Source organism: Harmonia axyridis, chromosome X (assembly GCF_914767665.1).
Source record: "Harmonia axyridis chromosome X, icHarAxyr1.1, whole genome shotgun sequence".
NCBI classification, from domain to species: domain Eukaryota; kingdom Metazoa; phylum Arthropoda; class Insecta; order Coleoptera; family Coccinellidae; genus Harmonia; species Harmonia axyridis.
Window position 1 is genome coordinate 12382394 of NC_059508.1, and position 27691 is coordinate 12410084.

The window sequence follows — 27691 nt, forward strand, 5'->3', positions numbered from 1 at the left end:
TATTTCAGTCAAGTTTTGTGAAATATTGTGAAAATTCAATGAAAAATTCAGATTATACATTCTAGTGACATTTGTATTGAATCATGGCAGTTGGTGTGACTGTTACGAAAATTCAAAGATAACGGAATATGAATTTGAATCGTACGTTTCGAATTTTGAAATAATTTATAATTACGCATTAAATTCGTGAATTGGGTCTGCCGAAATCGATTAAACACCAGCAGAATTAAGAGGAATTAGGATACTGAAAAGAAAAAACTTTTCTAGGATTATATCTGGAATGAAGACTTCATTGGATGCGGCAAAGATATGTTGACTATATTGTGTAATAATGTCTAACCCCAAAAATCAGTATAGATTTCAATATTAGATTTTTTTTGATAAAAATGTATGTAATTGACGTCCCTCCAGTTTTGTGTTAGGTATGACTGCATACACATATTTAATCAATAATTAAAACAAATTTGTATAACAGATACTCGTCTATTATAAGAAATTAAATCATTTTACATAATGTAACCTTACATATCAACAAAAGGATATACATATTAGTTATAAATGAAATAAACAATGTAATTATGCCTCTCCTTTCTACTCAAATAAAAAAAAATCATTGCACCTACATAATAGCAATTTCATTTGTTTCTATATTGAATTCAAGATAGAAGTTTTTCATTGACTAATATCATTTTAAGTAACAGAATTTAAAAATTTAGGAAAAAAAATATTTTTCTCCAAGGCATAACAATATATCTAATTTATAATGATAAAACTCTTAAGATATAAAATATTAAACTTAAACTATGTCAACAGGTATTTACAATAAAACCATGAGTAAACATTGGATAATATTATTTTAAGTTTTTGTGTTAACTATTTTAAGACACTTCTTAAAAAAAAAGCATTGCATCTATAATACAGCAATTCCAATTGTTTCTGCATTGAATTCAACATAGCATTTTTATTTACTAATATCATTTTATATAATAGCAATAACTGAAAAATACTATTGCGCATGAGATCAAAGACCATGGAATTTGAAAAATTATAAAACATATTTTTCTCAGAGGCATAAACCATACATCTCATTTTGTTATGATAAAACTCTTAACATATAAATAAACTTAAATTATGTCAACAGGTATTTACAATAAAACCATGAATAAACATTGGATAATAAATACTCCTTTATGTTTTTGTGTTAATAATTTTTAAGAGATTTCGATAGATTCAACAAGAATCTCTGGCAACATGAAGCACCTATATGTGAAAGTAGCTAATAACAATGCATCAGCTGAAAATCATATTTTGTTTGTTTCGATTTTCATCGAAAATGGATGAATGCTATACACCACTAATTATATAATAAAATCATCCATTTAAGTGCACAAACACAGATATACATATAATGATTATGTTTGTCTTCACAGAGAATGAAAATTTAGTTACATTAGGTGCACCTTTTCTGCTCTTGAGTACAAATGATTGATTCGATAAATTACAATCTCCCCCTGTAAAAAAAAATTATTTATTAATTATTATTTATATAATTATTATTTGGTATTACTGAATTACTGTGTTAAACGAAACATAATTGTAACAAGCAAGTTAGTTTTGTAAATATTAGTAAATATCTTCAAATTGGGCTGCCCAACAAACCAATAAGAATTTTCAAGTTTAGCCATCACCTCAATTCTTAGTTAATCAAGATATGACAATTGAAGTTGCTATATTCATGCTTTGAGCCATTTCATTGTTCATAACCTTGGCAGACTCTGGTTGAGTATGGTAACTGTTTTAAACCTCAAGATTTTTCTTTTGGTTTTTTATTAGTATAGAATCATGCTGAAAATCTTTTTATAAATTCAGAAAATTGACCATTTCAATAAAAAATCATACCAAGCAAGAAATCACCAGGTCACTGCAGTCGATGAAGCTATTTCAACACTAACTGTTGTTTTTGAAAAAAAATTCAAAAAAGTATTGTATAACTAAGTTTCTATTTCTCATTATTTTTTGTTAATCTGTATAATTATGTTGAAAAATTATTTATTATTATCATAGCAACATATTATCTTGTAATTGGCTTTTCTCCTTTTAAACAAAATAAAGGATTATTTTTTTTTTCAAAATACCGAATTATAGTCATTTCTTCAAACAATAAATGTATCATGAACATGAAGTGTATTGAAACATGATGTAAAGAGAGGAGTTGAAATATTCTCTTTTCACAGTTTAATTAATCAGATGTAGAAGGAAATGAAAAAAAAATCCATTTGCTTTCTATTACTATCTATGATGATCAAGTAGTTTTTTGTAGTTCGAATTGCTGTTTCCACTGCCTCAGCCTTATACTCGAATCAATTATGAAAATATTTATTTATTATAACGCAGTATACTCCGTTCTCTGGTTTTCTTGAAAGTATTCATTGGTAATAATCGAATTTAGTTTGTGCAATAACTAAACTAATCTTCATATAATTTGTAGTGCTCATACACCTACACCCTATTTTCAAGGAAATATTTGAGAATAGTTTATTTATAAACTAACAATCAAGTTCAACATTCCAAAACACTACCATTAAATAAATTCACTTACCCTGTAACATTTTTTTTCATTCAATTGCCTAAAAATTCCATACTGAAAAGTTCAATAAATGTGCCTAGTTCAACGGGCATTTGGTTAATTTTGAAAGATATGGATGCTTCAGGGAGGAGAAATGGACACAATTTTAATTATGTGATTTCAATAAAATATACAATCACGGATTTGTTACCTAACCTAAACAAAAAAAAAAAGTTAAGTGTATTTTTGCCCATTTCTCATAGATGAATTTGAAATTTTCAATGACGTCTGGAAGCTTTTTTATTTCCTTTCAAATATACCTAAGAAATGTGCAATGTCTTCTTTCAATCCAAAAAATAAATAAAATATCAATTAACAACAATGAATAAATGACCTTGCCTAATTTTCAAAATAAATAAAAATATTCTTTGGCCAAAATATCTGTATGGCAGTTCCGACTATTCAATAAATTCGAGATAAAATGACACAACACAATATAAATTACAGGTTCACATAACAATCACATTATCTAATGCCCAACAGAGTTGTAACATTCCAAGGCTTTCTAGTCCTGGTAAAATCTTATCGGTTTTCACCTAACTTTTCATCTACAAATGCGGTAAGCATCTTCAGAGGTTTTACAATCGTAGACATTGGCGTAACTAGAGTTGACTCATGGGGGAGGGTTACCCCAACTTTAAAAAAGCAAAATCTATCAATTTTTTTGCAAGTGTTATAAATGAGATTATTTTCACGGCATTCAGTGGAAAAAGTACCTCCTCGGTGGCTTAGTGGTAGAGCATCGGACTAGTTATTCGGAGATTGCGGGTTCGAATCCCGCTCGAGGAGGTACTTTTTCCAGAATTGAAAAATTGTCTGAATGCCATGAAAATAATTTCAAATAAACCCAGTGTTCAGTGATAATTTGAGACCTAAAAACTTCCAAAGACGGTGACTGCAGTTAAGGCAAAACGTTAGATGAGAAACCAATCAGATCACAGCTCGAAAGTCCTAAATTTTCTAACACTAATGAATAATCTTACCTTGAAAGCTTTCAGCATTATATTATCAAATGTTACATTCAATTATAATTTCTTGGGAGTTATTGAAAGCACTTTTGTTGTGTGAGAAGCCAGTCATGCAAATACCACTCGTTTGATACAGACCTTTTGGAGATGTGCCTTGTAGTACCTCCAACTTTGGACTGTGTTGTATTCAGCATCCTATTTGCTCTAGAGTTAGTGCTGGTTCCATTCAGGGTTTGGGTTGGAAGATTGTGTGGCTCATACCTATAATATTTATGAATATTTATTAAGATTGAGTTAACCGCCAAATAGTATCTAGACACTATTACATGTGTGGTGAGTACCTTATTTGAATAAACAAAAATGATTATTCACCACACAAATCAGGTTATTGAAATGTTGGAATAAGTTTCAACAAAATACCACAGTGCCAATTGAATGTATAACGTAAATTTTGGAAATATTTACTTACAACTCTGTGATGACAGCAGGTTTTATCCTGAATCTCTGGGCTTTGATTTCATTCAGTTTGTCACCTTGAGTTTTCCCTCGGATCGTATAATTATCATTACGATCAGTAATTTCCATAGTATCGACTCTCTTCATAATTTTACTGACATTATAAATGGTTTTTTTTGTTATTTCACTAGTAGTGTAAATAGGAGTTTCAACCTTTGATATGTCGGGTTTTCCCTTAAGCTTCCTGTAGATTTCCCCCGCTGCTATCAAGTCTTGTTCTTTGCTGTAAAATCATAAATGAGTATCGATTGATTTTTAATTGCTGTTTACCTTACTCATGCAGCCAAGATTGTTGTTGGCCAATAACAGAACCAGGTCGGCATATTCTAATCCATGCAATCGCTTCATCCGCTGTGAATTTATAGTGTTTGATAAGATAACAGGCTATCATCGTTCCTGTTCGCCCCAAACCAGCTGTAAAATTGTATAACTGTCAGTTCAACCCATAGAAGAAATTCCAGCCTTAATGAAATGCAATATCAGACGATGATAGACCTCTCAGAAGCTCAAGTAAGCCTTGTGCCCCGTGTAGGCTTTATTACTGTGTCTCAACGCCATATTAAGCACAGAACTGTTAATTTTTTTACCCAATAGCAAAATGCTGGAATATTTTCTCCATGTCAGAAAATTTCTGACCATGGAACTTAAAACTGAAGTATGAAGATATCTAGCTTCAGAATAATTACATCAAAGTATGCAAGCAATTATCATTGAAAAAAATGCATCTCAATAAGCTGAGAATTGTTGCTATGTTTATCCATTGTGAGAAAGAAAAAAGTAATTACCTTTACAGTGCACCGCAACAGCTCCATCTGTCTCTTCTGCTATTTTTAAGAATATTTCCATTAATCTATCATTAGGAGTACCTCCATCAACGAAATAAAGATCTTTGTGCTCAAAACCAGCAAGAACAAACTTAGCTGCATCATAAACTCCATAATTTAGTCGTACTATAGTGGTAACATTGTTCCTTCGGAAATATCCAAAGTATGTTTCTGGTGAATGTACATAATACCCATTGTTGAATTTTGCTTTTTGGTGAGGTCCACAAAATGCAATGAATTTGTTAGGTACGATCCAATTTAAATCTCCATTCTCCACTTTCTAAAATTATAAATCATAAGGATACTGAGCCATAACATCAAATACTTTTCAATTACCTCATAATATTCATATTCATTAAAATCAAAATCATTAAAGTTGAAAAACTTAAGATCAAAGGCCTTTTTCACTGCTTTCAAGCACTCTAATAATGACAAATTATATGGCTCCCCACAAGATGCATCTCGAAATTGTATGTAAGGTTTCTTGGTATCTCTCATCAATATATCATGCACTTGTATTGGATCAAAACGTAAGTATATTATCTGAAAAATGAAATATTGAGATATTCAAGAAATAAGTATAAGTCTGTAATGAAATTTGTCTTATATCATCAGCATTTCTTTACTTACTGCATAACAACCAATGAGAAATGCTGCGTTAACTCTATCTTCATCAACAGGCCCAGTGTAATGTACAATCCTTTTATTCTGATGGCTGACACTAGTCAACTTTTTTTGTACTTTATTACAGTAATGATATAACATTGATAAATTGAGGGGGCCAAAGTCTTTGTAGAATTTTTCATATTTTAATTCACTGTCAACAGAAAAATAATGTACTGTTGTTGATGATTTCGGTTTAACTGCCGTGTTTAGGGAAACAAAATAGAGGCGTCCTGAAATGAAATAAAGATTAATGCTTTGTTCTTGTTTCAGTAAATATTGTTCAAAAATTGCTGTGTACTAAGCAAAGACAAGATTCTAATGGGAAAAGATATGATAGAGTAGTTTGTTTTGCTCACCTTTTATGAATTCTGATGCATTTACCAGAACATTTGGAAAAGGTTCCATACTGGCGTCTCTTTTTCTTCTCTTAATACTGCAACTAAAAATAATCTTGTTCATAAATCTCCAAAACAGAAAATTTGCTGACAAGTAAGCCTTTTTTCTACAAAATTTCAAATCCAGCACTAGATTTATCACAGGTGTTTCAAATGAGATGTTCAAAAGATCAATAAATTATATATGTAGCATCATTTTACATGCATTATTTTCAATAATTTTGAAAAGTAATTCATGGAATCATCTATTTCCAATAATCTCAGAAGAATCGTCCAGAATATGATCTGCTTTACTAAAAACAGTTTTTGGCTTTGCTTTCAGACACAATAGCAATAATCACTTCACCTGGAATTCATCATGCTTGTATTTATTTATTTAATTGCAATTTTATCGCGACAAATCTCATGCGAGATTATTAACAATTCACTGTTAAAAATTCAAAACTCAAATTTATATTTATCAAATTCTGATAACAATACGCACAGAACATAATTCTTTTACGTCATAACACTACCGTTTCCCTCTATATTACGTTCAAATTTTAACGTCATAGAAATATAATATATTTATATTAACTTTCTATGTTTAACGTACCAAGGTCAGGCACATTCACTTGAAAAAATATTGAAATTGTATTTCAGGGAATTATTTCAATAAAATAGAATAATTTCAACGTTAATTATAATTATAATTAATAATAGGCCGATCAGAATTCATTTTATTTGTATAAATAAATCAAAATTGGCAGAGGCCGAAAAACAAGAAAAAGAAGAGCATAGAAATATTTTTCTTTATCTTATCGATAATAAATATGGCTAAAACAATAATGAAAATTGTTGTGTTGATTTTCTATTTTTTGTACTAGCCGGGTGCTAAATAAATGTTATTATTATTAAATAGATGAATTATAAGTTATAAGACAATAAAATGCAAGTTATTGATTTTCTTCAGCCAAATCACTACCTGAGCGCGATAACTAGGCAACCAATAATACTAGCTTGCGTTTAGGCCAAGGTGAAAATCAAAGACAGACATTGCAGAACGTGAAGTGAAATGGAGGTCAGAAAAATAGGTTTCTTGAATGTGAATGTTGGATAATAAAGCACTAGAATAGCTATTTATAATACAAATACAGAAGACGATTATGCGCAATTTTTCCATTATGATATAACCATATAATGGCTCTATATCGGAAAACGCATTATACAGGGTGTTTCATTGGGAAACGGAAATACTTCACAGGTGCATAGGTGGCACCAAGGCGGTTCTGGAGATATCCCATTTATTGGGTCTTACTGTCTTCGTAGCCGAGATACAGGGTATTTTATGAATTTTGCCTATTTCTTTCTGAGGCCATATCAAATGAACCACCCGGTATATTTTCTCCATATTTGGCAAATATGTTCCTAATTGAGAGCCCAAACGTATCATGCAATAACCGCCTTGAAAATCCAGGTCCGGGTTAACAAAAAATTATGAATCGTTTGAATCCTCGAAACAACACCCTGTACATCGGTATTCCGAAAATCTGTTTTGATATTCGGAAACACCACTAAAAACTAAACTGAGACGTGTACTTCAAATTTTCGCGCAGAAAGTTTTACCGCACAAATTTTCAACGAAAAGTGAAGTTTTTGAAAATTCAGATACCTGAAAGTGGTTTGAAGTGACTTTTAACAATGAATTATCAAAAATATTGAATCCATAATTATTTCAACATTACTTTGTAATTCATTTTTACATTGGTTTCACTTTTTATAGCTGTATACGTTTACGTTGAAAATTTGTGCAGTAATGAGAAACGACGAGAGAGTAACTCAAAAATAAAAACTGAAATGGTATAAAGAAGAAAACCAATGTGAAAATGAATTACAAAGTAATGTTGAAATAATTATGGATTTAATATTTTTGATAATTCATTGTTAAAAGTCACTTCAAACCACTTTCAGGTATCTGAATTTTCAAAAACTTCACTTTTCGTTGGAAATTTGTGCAGTAAAACTGTCTGCGCGAAAATTTGAAGTGCACGTCTCAGTTTAGTCTTTAGTGGTGTTTCCGAATATTAAAACAGATTTTCGAAATTCCGATGTACAGAGTGTTGTTTCGAGGATTCAAACGATTCATAATTTTTTGTTAACCCGGACCTGGATTTTCAAGGCGGATATTGTATGATACATTTGGGCTTTCAATTAGGAATTATTTGCCAAATATGAAGAAAATATACCGGGTGGTTCGTTTGATATAGCCTCAGAAAGAAACGGTCAAAATTCATAAAACACCCTGTATCTCGGCTACGAAGAGAGTAAGACCCAATAAATGGGGTATCTCCAGAACCGCCTTGGTGCCACCTGTTGAATATTTCCGTTTCCCAATGAAACACCCTGTATATAGATAATAGAAACACAGAATATGATTGTATTATCCATTCAAATTTATTGTAATGCCTTCAAAGTTTGCTCTGGCATTCCCATTGAAGAAATTGGAGAAAATTCTGAAGAAAATTTAGAGATGTTTTTGGCAAAATGCTCCAAAAATAGACACTCATTACTGACCCTAATCTTCGAAAGTCTGAGCTGATTTTGTTATGGTTTTCGGAAGTGGATAAAATTTGGCTTGTAGCAACATTATAGCTTGGTTTAAATTTCAACAGAATAGAAGGTGAATAAAAATACCGTCATTCGAAAATAGTTGTAGGCAAAAGGTAGTTCCTAATCAAATTACGCTACCGAATCATTTAAACTTGTTCAGAAAGGAAGTTCACTGAAGTAGCTGCAATGTATTGAAGCTCGAATCCCAACTGTATTGTTTCAAAATGCAAGTAAGCCCTAATTGTAATGACAGCGGTCATCACAGGGACATTTAAGAAACAATTGATTCAATAAGCTATATTTCCCGCAGTGCCATTCCGTCTCAATTAGCTTGTGAACGGCAAAAGAATTGCAATTTGTAATCTAGATAGAAATCGTTTTGTGTACACTAGTTTCCATTGGTGCAATTAATAATATCTTTCTGAATGAATAATTGTTGTCAACACTATCGTCTTAGCCCATTGCAACAAGAAATAAGATACGAACTTTAACCTCCTTATCTGGCATTTTGTTCTAACCCATGTATAAAATTTCTGAAGAGTCTTCATTTCGTTGACTGAGGCCCAATGGTGAAGTTGGTGATGTCAAAATGCGTGAAATAGTTTTGTTTTTTTTATTTTGTGTCTTCAATTCGGCATTAACCCAAAACAGCAGTAAGTACTTTTGAGAATAGGCTTATTCCTTTTTTTTGTGTGCAGTCTCCTATCGATATTTTGGTCGTCTATATCCGGAAACTAGTCTATATCCTTGGGTACATTTTATCAGGTTCGAATCAATTAAAAGCTGAACTAGCCGCAATTTCCAAGAAGAACTTTTATATCTATCGGAAAAATCTGAATGTTGCCCGAAAGTATATCATAGGTTATCGAAATAGCCAACATTTCCCAATTTAACTATAATTCAACACGCTGAGTATTTCAAAAACATCGTCATAACCTTTTTTGAGTCTAATCTGACTAAAGCATTATTCCAATGTTTAACGACCCTCAAAAAAATTGAAGGAACAACTTAAACATTCAAGAAAAATAAATCTTTGCATACTATCCTTTTTTTACCGATTTTAAAATATATCCGGTTCTCTAAAATCACTAGAATTTGAAACTTTGGTTGATTATTTCCCGTTTTGTTGTGTGAAAAATCGTTGGATGATAGGTTATTCGTTCTAAAAGTGTCTTTATCGAAACTATGATAACTTTGAGTTTCTGGTTTCGTTGAAACTGAGTTTGATTCCATGATTTCTTAACCTTTAAAATACATTTTTACGGTTTTTTTTCTCAAATTTCGAGTTGAAGATTCTCATAAACTGTGGGGTCTACGAACAATCAATAAGCTACGTTAAAATGAATGATCCCCAGTTAGCTGAATTAGTCCTATATTTCAGAAATTATAAGCTTTAAACTGAGTTTAAAAAAAATTTTTTGATCATTTTCTCGAGGCTGCGAACTCTCTTTGAGGCAAGATACGGACTTGAAACCTCAATATGTTTTAGATCACAGCTCGATCTATGAAAAACGTTTTTGTTTGATGAGGCTGTGACCAATATTTTAGGAGATATAACGATTATTGTGTAGCAATGCAATTTTTACGATATTTTTCCAAATTCCGAGTTCAAAATTCTCATAAACTGTGAGGTCTACGAACAATCGTTAAGCTAAAACGATCAATGCGGTTTAGAAATTGATTTTTCGTACCAAATTTCATTGAATAGCTCTAATAGTTATTCAGAAAATCTCTGCATGGAACAAACATTCCAGGATAGATTAAAAAAAATTTTTTCAACAATTAACTATTAGGAATAGTAAACCCGTATTTCATAAAAATTATCTGCGAGGCTTGAACCCAGTACATTCGTTCCTTCACTTTATGTGAATGACGAATTTCTATTCTTTCATGATCTGAAGGTCCCAAAGAAATATTCAATTGAGATTTATGAAAAAATTTTTTTTTTCAGATCCTTTTAGAGATCCAAATATCTGTGGACGACCAGCATGTATAAAAGGTAAGCAGTTTTCGATGGTTCATTAACATATTAAATAACTTTAAGTCATTTATATATTTAATTGCAATATTAGGTTAGGATAAATTATATTCATAGACAACATCCATTCAGTAATTCGTTTCAAAATTATCATATGAGTAAATATTTTGATTTCTTCAGTATTTTTATTATTTCAATGCTTGTTTTTCAATTGTTGATAAATAGAAATTCCTGAATCTTCTAGTTTTTTCAAAAAAGATATTAATGTTTTTTTCGAAATCATAAAAATGTAAAATTTAATTTCTAGAATTGTAATTCAAGGCCTTTCCAATAGTATTTCAACAAATAATGACTTTTTCAATTTATGTGAACAGTATTGTTAACATTTTTCGGAATTCTCGATCCTATCTTGAAATTTACAAATTTTTCAAAAATAACTTCTTGCCTTGAAAATTAGCACCTTTTTGTATTGAGCACCGCTGCAAAAACCAAAAACAATCAAAAAAGATCAGTCCGTTACCGAAAAAATGTTCTGTGGTTCAGAAGTTTATCAGATTAAAAAAACATATTTTTTTCGTGTAAAAGCTGCTTAGCTGAATTTTTGGATAACTTACTTTATCGATGATCTTTATATTATCGTTAGTATGAATAGATTACGATATATCGAAATTTGACAAAAGTTAATCAGTTCTATTGGATAGGTATTTTTTGGGTATAACGTCGAACAGATTTTCACATTGACTTATTAATTACCGAAAAAAATCACCTCTTAAGATGCATTGCATCCGTTTTTCTTTGGGCCATTATAACATTTCCAAAGTTGTTTGTGATTCGATACCAAATTCTTCTGTTGAAAACTTCACTTTAAGAAAGATTAGTTATTTCTTTATCTGGGATATGATAAAGTCAACTTTCCCTTATGTCAATTACACAGTTGATTGATATTCATGATAAGAATACGAATCTCCTAATTGTATCCTAGGAATTCTCGATAAATCTTCCTGATGTCAATAAATCAAGATAAGACTATTCTCAAATTTTTCAGATGAGGGAAAATTCAAATATGGCCCAAGTTCTCAACAAACCTATGACTATACAGTGGACGTAAGAAGTTTGTTCAATGGAACCAGCAGAAATGAGTCAACCTTGTCTATAAAATCGACTGTTATCTTAGAATTCCTGACGCCATGTGAAGGGCTTCTAACTCTTCGAGATTTGAAGCTAAGAGAAGGAGGGACAAACCACAGACAAACTGATGAGTTTTCCTCCGCTGTTAGCGCATTTTCTCTAAGATTTTCTTTTTATGATGGCGTTATAACAGAATTATGCCCAAATACTAACGAAAAAATATGGATTTTGAATTTGAAACGAGGAATTCTTTCGATGATTCAGAATTCAATGAAGAGATTCGACTTGGACACAGATGATATAGAAGAGGAGGATGTCAAAGGAAAATGTAAAACAAAATATTTGGTTGTCGGAAGTGAAAAAACTAGTTTGATCATAGAAAAAGTTAAGGATCTGTCTTCTTGTACTAGCCGCTCCAGGCTTCACTCTGCCATTCAATCTGTACCTTATGGTTTTAGATCGGTAAGTTGACCAAAATAACTCTTCGATTTTTTCCAAAAACCTCTACAAATCTATGCAATATTCATAATTAATTGTATTTCGAGTAATTCTCGAGCTGAAAATTTTCAATAGGTTCACATGCTTTTTCTTCAAAAGAAAAAACAAATGAGGAAACCACTTACGTAAAGTCAGAAGGCTCTGAGCTTTTTCCAAAAACCTATACAAATTAATTCACGATTTATTCCGGGGAAATATTTCAACAAGTTCACAGCAACTTCTTTCTTCAAATGGAAGAAGAAATGAGGAAACCACTCACGTAGCATCTGAGCTTTTTCCAAAAACTTCTACAAATTAATGCACAATTTTTTTTCTGTTGTTGTTGAAAACATCGACTACTACGGTCATTAGCCTTCGAGAAATTCTCGGACTGAAATATGTCAATAGGTTTATAGCACATTGTTTTCTCCAAATGAGAAAATATGACGAAACCACTTACGTAAAGTCAAGGGCCTCTGAGCGCATGCGATGCATGCGCCAATTCCACCCTATTTATGGAAAAAATTACTGTGCAAGAAAAGCAATAGATGATAAAGAATTTAGAGTCTGCCTCATCGACAACTGTTTGAAGGTGGTATGCCTATGTGAATTTTTTTTGAATTGTTAAGTGACATTTGATAACACCTGGATTCATCACTACACTCCTGAGACAAATAGAGCGTCAATGGAGTGGAAAGGAGTCCAGAACGACCAAACCCAGGTAGCAATCATTTGGCCTAATAATTTCTCTTTGACGTAGCTCATTACGTCAATAGGGGTTAAAATAAACTTATTTTGAATGTTCCAAGGATGGCTCAATGTTACAGGACTAGTGGCCTCTTTTATGTAGGACGAATTGACGTTATCAACTTGCGTCACTCAAAAATTCAGACGTCAATCCCACCCAGTTAGCAACTTTCACCCTCACAGACGTTCCAGTTTTTAAGGGTTGTTGCTAAAATAACGTTTCAATACATAAAAAGCATATTCCGGGGACATTTCTGCAATATTCCATGCCAAGCCAATTTTTTGAGTGGATTGCGTTGTTCCATCCTGACGTAACTGATGGACGCCATTTTGACTCAGTGATCTCTGCCACACCTTCCGTTTCCTATAGCGGAGGATTTTGCCTGAAGGAAAGCAACTTGAAGCTCACAGCACGAGGTGTTCCCAAGCGTTCACCCATCCAAGTCCTTGGCTTCAGTGTTCTATCATGATGTGGCAATTTTATCTAGTTATGGGTGACTTTTTGCTAGAGCAAAAAGGCACCACAAATATTTGTAGCAACAATTTTTGTACCGGATATTTATTCCAGAAACATACTCTATGTTGGATGAAATATTGCTCTCAAAGTTGCCTGAATATTAATCTTCAACATTTGAGGATATTTTGATACGTTTCAAATGCTAACGATATGAATAATTTCCAAATGTTTCAAAATACAAACTTCGTCAGAAGTCTTGAATGTAACATGACAGTTTTTCGTGTGTGGACTCTTCACTATCTTATCACTTAAATGAAAACAATAAACCAGCAAAAACTGTTTCATGTTCTTGGGGATACAGGTGTATTTGAAGTTAATCAGTTTTAAGCGAATAACGAAAGTTGTAATATTGAGAATATCATCCAATTTACAAAGTGATAGTCTACGAGAAAGGTTTTGGAGAGGTGCAGGCAGACTAAAAAGACTCAATTTCGCCCTGGAAGTTGTTCCCTTTCAAGGCGGATCAGTAATGTGTTGGGGAGTATAATGTTCAGTCGCCGTACCTCATTATCGTTGAACGACCAACGACCAATGACCGATGCCATCTACGTAGAAAACATCATTGAATCAATCATTGTCCCTCTACGCAATGAATTTTGGGATAATATCATCCATCAGGATGATAACGCCCCACCACACCGCACACGAAGAGTTCAAAACATCCTTCAAGAAAACAATATCCAGAGAATGAACTGGCCAGCAAACTCACCAGACATGAATCCAATTGAGCACGTATGGGATTACTTAGGGAGAGCAATAATCAATCGCCAAAACCCACCCTCAACTTTTCAGGAATTAAGTTTAGCCTACAGGAAGAATGGAACCATATACCTGAATATAAATTATAGATAATTTTGAAGTTTTTTCATGAATGAATTATCACTCAAAAGTACCTGGCTTTATGTCTGCGCTTTACTCATTTTATGTATATTAGCTGAGATTTTCGTTATTATTGATGAAATAATTTTCTCACAATTTTTTTCATTAAATCTACATGAGGAGTGTGAAAAAATATTGGATAAACCAAATGATTTTTGATGTTTTTCGCAGAAGATCCAACCTGAAGAGAGCCTGCTAGAATCTTCTAGCCGTTGTGTGTTATCAATCGATCATCATATATACAATTCAGTAAAATGCACGGAATCATACTTGATGAAACCGTTTTCAAATCGTGGTTCTGGAGTAACCACCGTTGTCAAACAAAATTTGATACTTCTTGAAGAAAAAAACATTACTGCCTTAACTAAACAGGAAGAAATAACGAAAAGGGTTCCAATATTCTTCGACCACACACCATCATTAGGCCTTGTTGATGACAATGTCAAAAATGCCAAAAATCTGATTCTGAAGATGTGCAAAATGGATACTGATGATGATCATATTCAATTTTCGGATATTTTCACCGATTTGGTCGATTCTTTGAGGCTTCTTACACCACAAGCTTTAAAGGAGATTTTCGATCATTCTGGAATATTGTGCAATACAGGAAAGTAAGTGTTGAAGCTACTTTAGTTTTATTCTGGTTACTCTATTTCTTCTGTTTGTCAGGAAAAATGTGATAGACGCCTTACCATATGTGGAAACAACTGGAGCTTTTGCCATAATGAAAGATATGATAATTAAAAAACAAGTTCGCCCATCGACAACAAACGACTGGATGTTTTATGTTTCTCTCACCAAACACCCTGATGAAGAAATGATGGAAATAGCTGCTGATCTCCTTGAAAGGTCTTCATTTGATCCATCGATCGTTCTCAGCATAGGTGCTCTAACCCACACATTCTGTGAGAAAACTCCCAATTGTAACGATTACAATGGGGTGCAACAAATAAGTGAGCACTTTGAGAAATCAGTTCGTAATTTGTACAACAAGGAGATAAATGTTAGAGAGAATCGTGAAAAGGTGAGTAAATTTTTATTATACATATCCCTATATACTGTTCTATCAGTTTGTTTTGTAATTACTCTGTTTTACTAACAACAAATTTCAAATGAACGAAAAAATGAGGAAAACAGGATAACTCTTAAGGATCACTGAACCGTTTTGAGGTTTATGTTGTCACCAAGGTCGCAATTGGCTCAAGAATGAACAACCACTAAAAAGCTCCTGAAAATCTTTTAATTAAGAAGATTATTATTATACGATTCATTCAAATAATAATTTTTTTCACAGATGATAGTTTATTTGAAAGCTCTGGGTAATACAGGTCAGTTGTCATCATCGTTGAAAGAACTCCTGGTTGAACTGATTGAAGATAACAGTTTGGATATGGAATTGAAGATTGCTGCAGTTGAATGCCATCGAAGAGTACCATGTGACGAATCAAAAGATTATTTTGAAGATCTTTACAGAAATTATGAACAAGATTCTGAACTACGTATAGCAGCTTACTTGCAGATAATGAGATGCCCAAATTACCTGATGATGAGAACTATTAGGAATACGTTGGAGCAAGAAGAGGTTAATCAAGGTTTGTTTGTTGATTTTTACGACAACACGCTGTCATGCAAAATTATCGGTAATTTTGATGCACTTGTGCAATCATTTTTGAGAATTTCATGGTATTTCGTGCTATATTTGAAGAAAAAACTGAAATACCTGATGAATCCATAGCGTAGTGGAACAAATATCACATGAAATTTAATTTATGGTATTATATTATGAGTTATTATTTCTCTTCCAGTTGGTTCCTTTGTCTGGAGCCATTTGAAGAATCTTCTGAAGTCAGCAGTGCCAAGTCGAGTTGAGATTCAAGGTTTACTTTCAGATAAAGACCTAGTCAGGAAGTTCAGTAGTGATTTACGCAAATTTTCCCATAACTATGAAGGTTCACTATTTTTTGAAGAATACAATATAGGTAAAAAAAATGGAACAAGTGATATAAAAGGAACACTCAGTAATGATGAATTTATGAAAACAATTTTTTTGTATACGATCATTCGTGAGAACGTATTTAAATCCTTTTCTGATGCAGTTATAATTAAAAACAGGTGTACGTTATGAATTTCGTCAAAGATCGTCAGATAACAAACTATCCAATGATACAGGCCCAAAATTCGTAATATTTTGAATATTTTCTTGATGCCTACTGAACACGCCTTGGATATGATCAATAAAAGAAGATTATTCCAAAGGAATAATGTTCTTGATTGTACCTCATGCTGCTAGAAATGACGTAAATGACCCCATGTTTCTGACAGCATTAGGTACAATCTGGGATGAGATACCTCAAGAGGAAATCGATAACCTCATTATCCAGATGTGTTTATGAAAGCATAAGACATAATTAATTTCTGAACAGTTGGATTTATTTAATATTCTGGTCAATTATTAATAGAACTATAGGAGATATTTCTAGAATTGTTGTATTAAATTCCTCAATTCGGGGTGTTCTTTTGTCTATGTACAAAAAAAATATCTCGATGCTAACAACTTCTAATATACAGGTGGCAATTACGACAGCAATCTCATATTTTCTACGAAGTCATACGTTCCCTCATCAGCATCTTTCAATTTCACCGTTGATCTTTTCGGAGAATCCATCAATATGTTTGAGGTTACAGCAAGAGTTCAGGGTTTCGAAAATTATTTCGAATCATTATTCGGTCCAAAAGGACCTTGGAGTTACTCCAAACTTCAGGATAAACTGCCTAAGATGAGATTCGCCAGGGAAATTGGAAATGAGCTGTTGAAATCTCAGCTTCAGGACATTCCAAACGTGATGGAGAACGAATTTGGGGATCCAAAGGTACAGTTTAAGTAATTTTTATTGATGAGCAGCATTCTGAATCTTCTTCTTTCAGGTTTCTTTCGCAGTCAGGATGTTTGGAAACGATTTGAAATACGTTACTTACAATGGATATGAAGAAATGAAAGAAGCTGTAGATCATTTGAACCCTATCCATTATTTCCAAAGGTTCATTTCGAAAAAGGTTTGTGGATATTTTTGTTTGCCCATCAAAAAGCTCAACCTATATATTAGAACCCTATTCGAAAATTTCAACACTTGAACACATTACATTTTTTTTGAATAAGACAAATAGGAAAAATGATAACCAGCTGTTTCCCTGGAACAAGCTAGCAAAAGGGAATCTTGATGTATGTTTGTCCTTTATGTTCAAATCCACCATTCATCAGATTGTTACCAAATTTCTAGATATTATTGAATACACATTCGCGAATGATTCTGTGATACTGTAAAATGAACACATTCGCTCAACTTTTTCAAATTCACTTCGAAATGTTTTTCATATCGAAAAAAGTAATTTTCAATATAAATCATATGATAAGAATTGAGTGTTATAATGAATTTTTTTGAATTATTGCAGGAAATAGACTTTCATAAGGCAATGATGTTCCTCGACAGTAAATATTCTATACCGACTGGTGCTGGACTTCCTCTTTCATTATCTGCAGTTGGAACGTCTTCAATTACTATGAAGTTATCAGGAGACTTGAAAGCGGAAAATTTCTCAAAGAAAAAAGAATTAGATCTACAGACAGACATCAAACCGACTATCTCACTCGATTTAACTGGAAGTTTAGAAGTTGATGCTCACTTCGCCAAGACTGGATTGAAAGTGAAGACTAGCATGTATTCTTCAACAGCTGTTGAAGGAAAAGTCAGTGTGAGAGGTTTCAAACTGGCTAAGGTGCATATAAGCATACCACAGCAGAGATCCGAAATATTTAATTCGAGGTCAGTATTTCATCTATTACAAAAAATAATCGAATTTTTGAGAACCGACTTCAATTCTCTTCTCAAGTTCTCTTGTATGTCTTCCGTCGACTGAAAACGGGTAATTTAAGTTTGAAATGTGAAAAAAGTCAATAGGAGTCGTATCAGGGGAATATGGTGGCTTTTCGATGGGATTTGTTGAGTTCTTGGTTAGGAATGCGTTCGCAATGATATTCTTGTGAGTTATTGGTGCGAAATCCATAAGTTTCATCTCCACCAATTGGGCCTTTTTGAATTAATTCACCATGTAACAATTAGATGATGTCTTTTAATGATAAAATGTTTTCAGATCCGACCTTCTAGTGCTGCATCATGGAAAAGAAGTGAAACAACACGGGTTGAAAGAATATGTAGTGACCAGATCCATATGTTCCTGGCCAGTGTTAGATAAAACTATCGGTATCAAATCATGTCTTCAATATCATTTCGTCAATGTGACGAAAATGAGGCATGCTCCCTATTTTGTCCTGGCTGGCCCGGCAGGCTTCAGAATATTCATCGAGAAACTGGATCCCAAAGCCAAAGACTTCATATTTGAGTATAAATGGGTGGATAAAGGAGATACCAGCGCAGTAGCAATGACTTTCGACGCCCCTGGTTCAAGTTTGGGCAGGATCGTTGAAACTGATTTCTCCATCGACAGGCAAACTAAAAATTTGACTTTGGTAATCAAGACCACAAGTGGAACTGTAGTTACTCGAGGAAACTACAAAAATACCCCTGATGAGAAATATATACAACTAGCAGTTGACTTCAATAATTTCAAACATTTTGACACTAGTCTATCTTTGTCTCGAAAACAGATACCTCATGGATACGAGTATTTCCCCAAATTCTATCTTGGTGTCAATAATGAAAGGGTGGTAGAAATTAAAGGTAAGAAATTCATTTCATGTGTGGAAAGACTCAATTTGCTTGATAACTTGATTCAATGTTAACGTCCCTTGTCTTTCACAGCTATCACAGAAATTTCGACATGTTTTTGTTGATATTCTTTATTACTTGGCCGACAAAAACTTTCTGTGCAATACTGATCAACTGTTCCTTGATATCCTTCTAGATAAACCACCAGTGAATGTCCGTTTGTCCTTTGGACTATTTTTGCAGCGAAATAACTTTTGGCCACACTATAGTTCAATTTGAACATAAAAAAAGTATAGTTTTCTTTTTGTTCAACCAAATTAATGAGAGCTGGAGTTAATTCCATCCATTATGAGTTGAAATCTAAAACCCAATTAGCCAAAGGGTAGCCAATAAATAGTTGTTCTCTAAAAAATCATTGCGGAAATAGATAACAATTACTTTTTTCATATATAATTTTGAAACTGAAGCTCTGATCGAAATGGCATTGATTGTTTTTAGGATCCATCAATTTTGTGAATAAGAGAGGTATATCCCAATACCACGTGGACATGAAATTTCAAACGAAGAGAGTAACAGCAAAAATGTTTGGGTATATTTCTAAAAAACAAGTAACAATTGCCACTCAGCTCAGGCTGCTCTACAAATTTCCAAATGCACCTGAGCAAGGTGTCGATCTTGCTTTTTCTTTGGCCAACAGATCTAAAAGGAACTTCATGGATATACAAGGATCAGCTAAATTCGAAAGTTCTTCTTACCCCCAGTACGACTTTGATTCTAAAGTGAAGTTGTTGGTAAGTGAATAATGAGTTGTAATAATACCTTGTAAAGAGTTGAGACATTGAATTCAACGAAATTTTTCCTTTCAGAGAGGGCACGCACATACTGAAGGAGACTTCAATATAACTTTCAACCATAAAGATGATCCGATGCGTTGGACCAAGTTCGGACTTCAAGTTATCGATAAATCTCTGGATGATGGCACCAGACAAATAAATACTGTAATACTGTTTTCGAAACCAGCTAAGAATATCGATGTCAATGCCGATTTCAAATACCATTCGAAAGGACCGAATACCAACGTTGATTTGATAGTTGATTATGCCAGAGATAAACGGTTTTCGACGGCTATTTTCTGGTACCATAACAAAAGGCCTCTGCTCAATTTCAAGATGGATTTGAATGTCACAGTACCTAATTTCCACCCTATGATAGCAAACTTCAAACTGGACGAGAAACAATCGTCTCACTATGATGTAAGTAATTAAGTAAGAATATACCGACATAATAATTTTGGCGCCCAACGTGGGGCAGTTAATATCGTTTTGGTTTTGGCCATATGTTTTATGTTTGTATTATTTATAATTGAATTATCATTATTCTGCTTATTCATATAACATTAATGTAATATTTTCAGATCGGTTTCAATGGAACTTGGTTTAGCAGCCATAGCATATCAGCTAATGGTGTTTATGTTGATAAAAGTACCTCAAGATCGTACGACTACCATGCTAAGCTGATGGTGAAATCTCCGAGTTTTCAAGATGTCTTCTGTAATTTGATATACCATCGAGATAAAAATGCTTTGAAGCTTGCCTTGAAGGTATGTCCAACTCAAAAACAATTGATTAGATAATATTTTACACGTTTTTCATTTCAGTTCGATCAAAATCACACTGATTATGGATTAATCATCAAGCATATCAATCATTCTCCACAAGATATGAGCACGTTTGCTGAACTGAAGTACCAAAATAAAATATTTTCAGTGTTGACAACTGTTCATTCAGGCGACCATCAACATGTTTCTGTTGACATCCATCTTGATCAGTATGTATATTAAGTATATTCTATATTGTAACAAAAACTTCAATCAATTGATCGTTTGCATTTTGATTTATTTGAAATATTTCTTCAAAGGATGCGAGAAATTGAATTTGCTGCATGGGCACACAACAAAGTATCATACAAGGCAGCTGGAATTGAGTTGAAATGGGATGCAAATAGAGATCCAAACCAAAAACTTGTTCTTTCTGGAAATTACACCAAGGTGGCTCCATTCAACTACATAGCAAATTTACTTGCTTCATATCCTGGAAGGACACTACTTGGCAACTACGAATTCGTATTGAAATGTAAGTTCTCTTGGAAACCCAAGCTTATTCTTTGCAGTTTATCGAGTTTTCAAAAATGAAATTTTAAGTCTATCATAAACTCACGCCTCAGAATTATTCCTTCTGGGTGTAGCAACTATAATGTCTCTGAGTATATGACCAATTGTTGAATTTCAGATGGCCACTTAAACACTCTGGTTGGCCTTTCATGGGACGATGATCAAAGTTTTGCTGTTATTTTGAATTCAGATTTCAATTTCGACAAACATAAGTACTTCGTAGCAGATTCGGAAATAGTGACTCCTTTCGAGAATTGGAAACAGACTTTCATCAATGCTGGGTAATGAATAACAGGCCAATTGAAAAGTCCACGGTCTACCATAGTAAAACATATTTTTTTCGGCAAAATTCATTTTTATTATATATATCATTTTAGCTGTTGGTAATATTACCTGAGATATTTTTGAAAATAGAGAATTAGTAGGATTATTGTCTAGTATTGAAGTGAAAGTCGAATTTAGATGATGGGTATTTGAAATATCGTTTTCTTCTACCTGAGTAGGTAACGAATAATGACTAGATGCGTCAGTTACCGAGAAATTTGGACTTTATTCTTATGGAGTAACGTATTGTGCCTTTTATTACAAATTCGGCAATTAGTTAGTGATTTGCATTTCAATTGTGGGTGATTATCTCTTAAGTAATTAGTGCAAAGCTTGGTTTTTTTCACTTCTTCGAATCTTTCGTTTGTAGACATTTCTAAGAATTTATGACATTGATGAATGAAATGATTTTCTTTACAAAATGAACCTGTTTGCTTTTACGTTGCTAAATTTGAATGTATTTTGTGTTCTCGATAGGGATTAGTTGAATTGTTTTCAATCGTTTCTAAAAGTTGACATCTTTTAGACAGGAAATCAGTCAGCTCTGATATTATGGGTAGTGTTTTGTTATCTAAATTTGCGTTCACGAATTATTCCCATTCTCTTTTGGTTACTGAATCTAATTTCGATGACAATATATATACTAAAAGAGTATTCCAGCTTTCAATGGGTTGATTAAGAGCTTTTAATGATCGAATATTTTTATTAAAATCGTCTAGAAGTTTTCTCAAATAAAAATGCGATTCGTTTTTAACAGCTAGTTCAAATATTAATTTCACATGTGTATGAATGATTAATCTTTCGTTTTCATACCTTTCTTCCAATAGTGGCCATGCTGTAGTATAATTATCTGAGGTGACATAATCTGATCGTATCAACTCTGCAGGTTTCGCTTTCAAACAAGATTTCAGGTAATAGAAAGTATCATAAAGTGTTTTCAGTCTTTCTAATCTTTCTTTTTTACAACTTTCATCCGAAAGATTTGATAGAAAATTGCTGAATCACGTTTATTGACCTTCGATTTGTGCTCTTTTAAGTTTCAATGCTTCAACCATTTTGATTTACTTATATATATACACTATACTTTGTCAGGTTAAAAATACTCAAAAATATGAAATTAATGTGGATAATGATATATAAGGATAGTGGATGACTTACTGTTTTTTTTGTTCGATGTTATATTCAATCACTTGTTTGATTGATATATTTTCACAGATTCTTATGAATTCGGCTTCCGAAAGACCATGAACGGTTTTATGTTTTTGTTTGGTGGAATTACCTAAATTACTGCTTCTTGTTCGTAGGTCTGTATATTTTTATAATAGTAATAACTTGTGAATACCAACGAATGTATGCTTGCTTAATATGTTAACACAAACACTGAACATAGCTTGTTGAATACTTGAATGTGAAATGACTGATGAATACTTCAATTATTGAAAGCACTCGCTAGAGGTGGGATCAGGCCCCACTTTTGGGGGGGGGGGGTGAACTTTTAGAAAATGTGCACCCCAGACACTTCCGCCATTTTGGGACTTGATTTTTTTTTTGCCGTTCATTAATATGGGTTTTCACAAAATATATGAAGGTGTAATTTTTGCTGATATTGTGATTATTTGAGCCTTAGTATGTCAAATTCTAGGAGGGCTGGCAAATTTTAAGAGGTGCCTGGGCCATTAGGGGGGAGAACGTCCCCCCCCCCTGGATCCACGCCAGGGTGCGAGAAAACATCGAGTAGAATCACAGAAGTTCTTCTTCTTCCTCTGTAGGCCTTAACATATTCAACATAGTTGCCTTCGAGGTGGATACAAGATTATAGCGATCTTACAACTTTTCAATACTATTTTTGTAGTACGATTTGTCTTTCGCCTCAGTTTCGCCAATTACTTCTTCATTGCCGCTAAATTTCTTTCTAGCAGGCATTCTTTTGAGTTCTGAGAACAGGAAAAAGTCGCTGGGGGCAAGATCTGGCGAATGCGGTGTCACATACCGACGCAAAAATTCAGCTTTATTGCTCGCGCGGCAACTATTCTGCACACAGCTTTCTCATGTACAAATATTCGTGAATGATATGATGTACACGTTCAGATGATATCATCACAATGACTGCTATCTCGATCAACATTACTTTACGGTCATTCAAAATCATTTTGTTAACTTTTTTTATTTTTTCGTCGGTGACAGCCTCTTTTGGGCGTTCATTGCGTTCGCTGTCTTCGGTGTTCATTTCACCACGTTTAAACTTAGCATACCAATCAATGATGGTTGATTTTTCTGGTTCAGACCCAGGAAACTCTTCATCAAGCCGAGATTTTGCTTCAACTGTATTTTTTCCCTTCAAAAAGCAATATTTTATCAGCACACGAAATTCTTGTTATTCCATCTTTTTTCAAATAACAAAAGTAGCTATACTCACAACGCAATATCACACAAACTGATGGTTGGTCAAATGCTGTCAAATTTTGACACGTATCGTTCGAAGGTTGGTACTAACTGAAAATCATATGGATTTAATACTAGCACCGCCATCTGCGCATCAGACCGGGGACTTTCCAATTGGCCTAATACTTTGATAATAAATAATAAGAATATACCTAATTCGATTATTTACAGCTTTGAACACAACGTGAATATGTATAGTTTGAATGGAAGTATTAAGTGGGAAAAGAAACAACATATTATAGTCGATTTGTTTGGGAACTATACAATTAACGATGATGTAATTGATTGTGAATTCAGGAGTATTTTATCAAGCACACTGAAGAATATACCTTCCCTCAGTGCTACTTTGGCTCATGCTCAAAATGATACCAAAGTTGATACTCTTCTGAGGTTGCAGGTAAGATAAGGGCTGAAGTTATCTTAAAATTAAGTCTTGAGATTGCTTCTGATGTTACTTTTTGTATTGCTTAGTTGCATTTTATATTTTATTTATAGTTGTTATATTTTTTCTTTGATTTATTTTCAACATATTCTATTTAATTGTTGAAGTGCATTTTTGATCTATATTTCATTTTCTATTACGGTTATTGTTTTCCTCACAAAATTTTCCAAAGAAATGTTATAATTATTCAATTTCTTAGTATGCTCCTGAAGACGTAATAGACATTAAGAGTAAATGGGAGGTGGAAGCTGATGAAATAACCAAAAACTACACAGGGACAGTAGTAACAAGTACACCTTTCTCTGGATTTAATAAAGGATATCTTATAAGCAAAGTAATGATAACAAAAGATAGATATCTTAGAGGAGTTGCTGATCTAGACTTCGATTTCAAGAAATTTTCCATAAGTGCTGAAGGTATTTTTGATTCAATACAATTTAATACTTCTTACGAAAAACTAAGACGACAGAAATACTTATATGTACAATTATTTTCTTCTAGGTCGACTGAAAAGATTAACGAATAGCATGTTGACAGTGAATATCACAACACCCATCGAAAAATATAGCACCATTACTGGTAAATTTGGATTCATAGAAGACCAAAGGTACCTCGTTGCAATGGTCACTTATCCCTCCAAAATAATGGGAGTTGAAGTGCTTTTATCAGTACAGAGTTTAACAGAATTCGACACGAAATTTATTCTTGGGACGCCACTGGACGTTTTGCAAAGGGTTATAGTGATCGGTAAATTGAAACCAGAATGTGTAAGTTGAGTTTGAAGGGCCATTGTAGAAAAATTTTCATTTTTTGTTTGTTTCAGGCTGATTTTAGAGTAGGCTGGAACTCTCTTCTCGGAGGATTCACTGGAAAATGGCACTATGCAAATAGACTTGATTTTGAGTATTCTTACATAATCTACACTCCTTTAGAGGGCTTTGAAGAGAGCAGCGTTGTTTTGAAAGTGATAGTAAAGGAGGGAATCGATGTTGAAACTTCAGCCAAACTATCTGGTCAAAAGGTTATTTCATTCTCAACAAGTAGAATTTCAAATTTTCAACTTAAATTCTTGCAGCTTGGAGTGGTAATCTTCGGCGAAACCAAACCAGCACTTCTTAAAGAACTAGGCATAAGACTTGATGAAATTTATGGTAAAAAGAACAGGACCGGTGCATTATCATCCAAGGAAAAGGAAGAATATGATGATGATGACCTAATGACTTGGTCTGGGTTGGTTGAAATCGACACACTCATAAACCCTACAATCAAAGGAACTCTAGATATAGATCAGAAAGGACCTGTTTATACTATCAAATCAAAAATGATTATGCCAGATGGATTGGCTGTTATAAACGATAGGCTAGAATTCTATGTAAGTTCTGCATATTTCATCAATGTTAGGTTCCATTGGCTAGAAAGCCGTCTTTCAGTAATACAACCAGTTCAATCTTTTGTTCTATATTTACAGTATTTGCAACGATACGTCTTGATATTGTAGATGGGAAAATCCCATCAGTTGAATAAATTCATATTCTAACATCGCTTTGAGGAAAGGGTGTACACGTAGGTGTGTCGAAAGGAATTCGGTTTTCTAGTTTATCTAGATTTTGATTTTCTCTCTTATTAGGATTTCATTATGAATGGAAGGGAATAGGGTAAAACTTCGAAGCTATCTTTTTGACTTTCAGCATTCTTTATTTCTTCCTAACACGAAGATACTACATCCCAAAATATCGACTTGCCTGCAGTGTATAGCCTGCTGAACAATATTGGGAGACCTGACAATGGATTAGATCTGGCTTGCCCAAAATTGCGCTTGTTGTGTGGCAGCTGGTATCAGCAATCAGCATGAGCCTCTTCATATAAGATGGAGTTTTTTCCATTTTCTAATTTTTTGCATTCATCTTCTCGGTTGTATAAGTCTATCGATTTGTATATTGCTGACGCCATGTAGAGTTGAATTTATAAGCTTAGCGTATGTTTCCTTTGATGTCCTGTTGAAGGTTTATAGGCTTGTTCATTGTCTTTGTACCTATAAGAGAGTCTTCTTAATGGCTCTATTAAGATTCAGAGTGTATTACGGTACTCCTAGGTCAACAAACAGCTTTAACGACGTGATTATATGTTCCTCTTTGAGGTTTCTTTTTGAGACACTCTTGAGCACACATACAAACAACTAGGTCTTCTACCTTCGAAATAGAAAGTAGTGCAAGTCTAGTCTAAATTCGGGCACATATACCCTTAACCTAGCGCCTTCCATTCAATGTTGTAGGCATTCAGGAATCTTTTCTATTATCCATGATTTTTCAGGGACCTCTCATGATGAAGAACAAACTTCAGATAACAACCCCCTATAGAAGTTTCAAGCAGATCAATTCAAACTATGAGATGGATATATCACCAGGTCAAAATTACATTTTAAGCATGAGCTTGAGTTACCAGAATGATAGCGAGCTTGTTCACGTAAGAATTTTTATTATTATTATCTTATTCGTGTGAGGACTACCATCAACAGAAAATAACTTATCATTGTTTGATAATACTGGCTTATAATGAGTACAAACAATAACTGTTAAAGCAATTTTTTTCATTTACTAAGAAAAATAAAATAAATGAGGATCTTCGATGATTTATTTTGTGTGTTGGTTGGTCAGACTCCTCACAAACAAATGTTGGATAGGTAATAAATCAGAAGAAAGGGGTGGCCATGGCAAATAACCAATAGCGACTTCTTCTAATGAAACAACTACTCAAATTATAACACTTTCCAATTCCAGAATGAATTGACAGCTAAGTATATTATACTGCGAGGAAACACCAACTTGGACAAGACCCACAACGTAACCCTTCACACTGAAACACCAGCAGTCGCTTTCCTCAACATAGACGGAGGCGGAGTTTTAAGAATACAAAGTACAAACGTGGATAGAAGATATTCCGGAAATATTTACCTCATTGCTAGCAGCATGGACATAGCTTCAGAAGCAGAGTTGAAGGTTTTTATTAGGAACTCTGGGATGTACGGGATATTTTAAAAAATGTTATATTTCAGATCAACAGGAGTGCCATTTACGGAGACCTTTATCTTCGAGCCAAAACTGCTTCTATTTATGTTCCTCCTGTATATTTGAAATACATGAGAAAAACTTTGATCAACGATGAACAAGTTGAACTACGTTTGAATATTCCTGAAATATTTAAAAGTGAGGTGAGTACAAAGTGAAATATTTCAAGTTAAGGTCTCCAAAGGCACAATCGGAGCTAAAAAGAGTTGTTTCT

At 33.4% G+C, this 27691-nt stretch overlaps 2 protein-coding genes and 1 non-coding gene across 7 annotated transcripts in view; 2 read left to right on the forward strand and 1 right to left on the reverse strand.

The window, feature by feature from the left end:
• Positions 1-467: 467 nt before the first annotated feature.
• Positions 468-6518, reverse strand: LOC123685929 (dual specificity protein phosphatase CDC14A-like). 5 transcript variants are annotated; one of them, XR_006748385.1, is made up of 9 exons: positions 6342-6518; positions 5957-6033; positions 5565-5830; positions 5271-5477; positions 4896-5214; positions 4386-4524; positions 4064-4333; positions 3610-3855; positions 468-1511 (listed from the first exon to the last, which is right to left on the reverse strand). XR_006748385.1 is itself a non-coding variant. In XM_045625820.1 (9 exons), the coding sequence occupies exons 1-9, from the start codon at positions 6353-6355 to the stop codon at positions 1499-1501; spliced, it is 1434 nt and encodes a 477-aa protein (XP_045481776.1). In that variant the 5' UTR covers positions 6356-6517; the 3' UTR covers positions 468-1498. The 5 variants fall into 5 exon arrangements, 2 of the variants coding, with proteins under 2 accessions (XP_045481776.1, XP_045481775.1); XR_006748384.1 differs by having other exon boundaries at positions 5957-6039; XM_045625820.1 differs by having other exon boundaries at positions 3733-3855; positions 5957-6039; positions 6342-6517.
• Positions 3344-3415, forward strand: Trnat-agu. The gene has a single exon. It is a non-coding gene; the product is annotated as a tRNA-Thr (tRNA).
• A 2310-nt stretch (positions 6519-8828) lies between the features above and the next one.
• The window catches only part of LOC123686485, a 32384-nt gene continuing 13521 nt past the window's right edge, over positions 8829-27691 (forward strand). The window contains exons 1-25 of the mRNA XM_045626658.1: positions 8829-9237; positions 10536-10583; positions 11608-12152; positions 14482-14921; positions 14980-15334; positions 15605-15902; positions 16116-16289; positions 16879-17180; positions 17236-17364; positions 17761-18131; positions 18460-19046; positions 19533-19825; positions 19901-20287; positions 20449-20634; positions 20692-20861; positions 20952-21166; positions 21323-21485; positions 24142-24367; positions 24612-24828; positions 24914-25179; positions 25236-25433; positions 25488-25784; positions 26723-26875; positions 27190-27408; positions 27465-27620. Coding sequence (XP_045482614.1) covers positions 9174-9237; positions 10536-10583; positions 11608-12152; positions 14482-14921; positions 14980-15334; positions 15605-15902; positions 16116-16289; positions 16879-17180; positions 17236-17364; positions 17761-18131; positions 18460-19046; positions 19533-19825; positions 19901-20287; positions 20449-20634; positions 20692-20861; positions 20952-21166; positions 21323-21485; positions 24142-24367; positions 24612-24828; positions 24914-25179; positions 25236-25433; positions 25488-25784; positions 26723-26875; positions 27190-27408; positions 27465-27620 — 6459 coding nt within the window. The 5' untranslated portion in view covers positions 8829-9173. The remainder of the gene's footprint in view (positions 9238-10535; positions 10584-11607; positions 12153-14481; positions 14922-14979; positions 15335-15604; positions 15903-16115; positions 16290-16878; positions 17181-17235; positions 17365-17760; positions 18132-18459; positions 19047-19532; positions 19826-19900; positions 20288-20448; positions 20635-20691; positions 20862-20951; positions 21167-21322; positions 21486-24141; positions 24368-24611; positions 24829-24913; positions 25180-25235; positions 25434-25487; positions 25785-26722; positions 26876-27189; positions 27409-27464; positions 27621-27691) is intronic.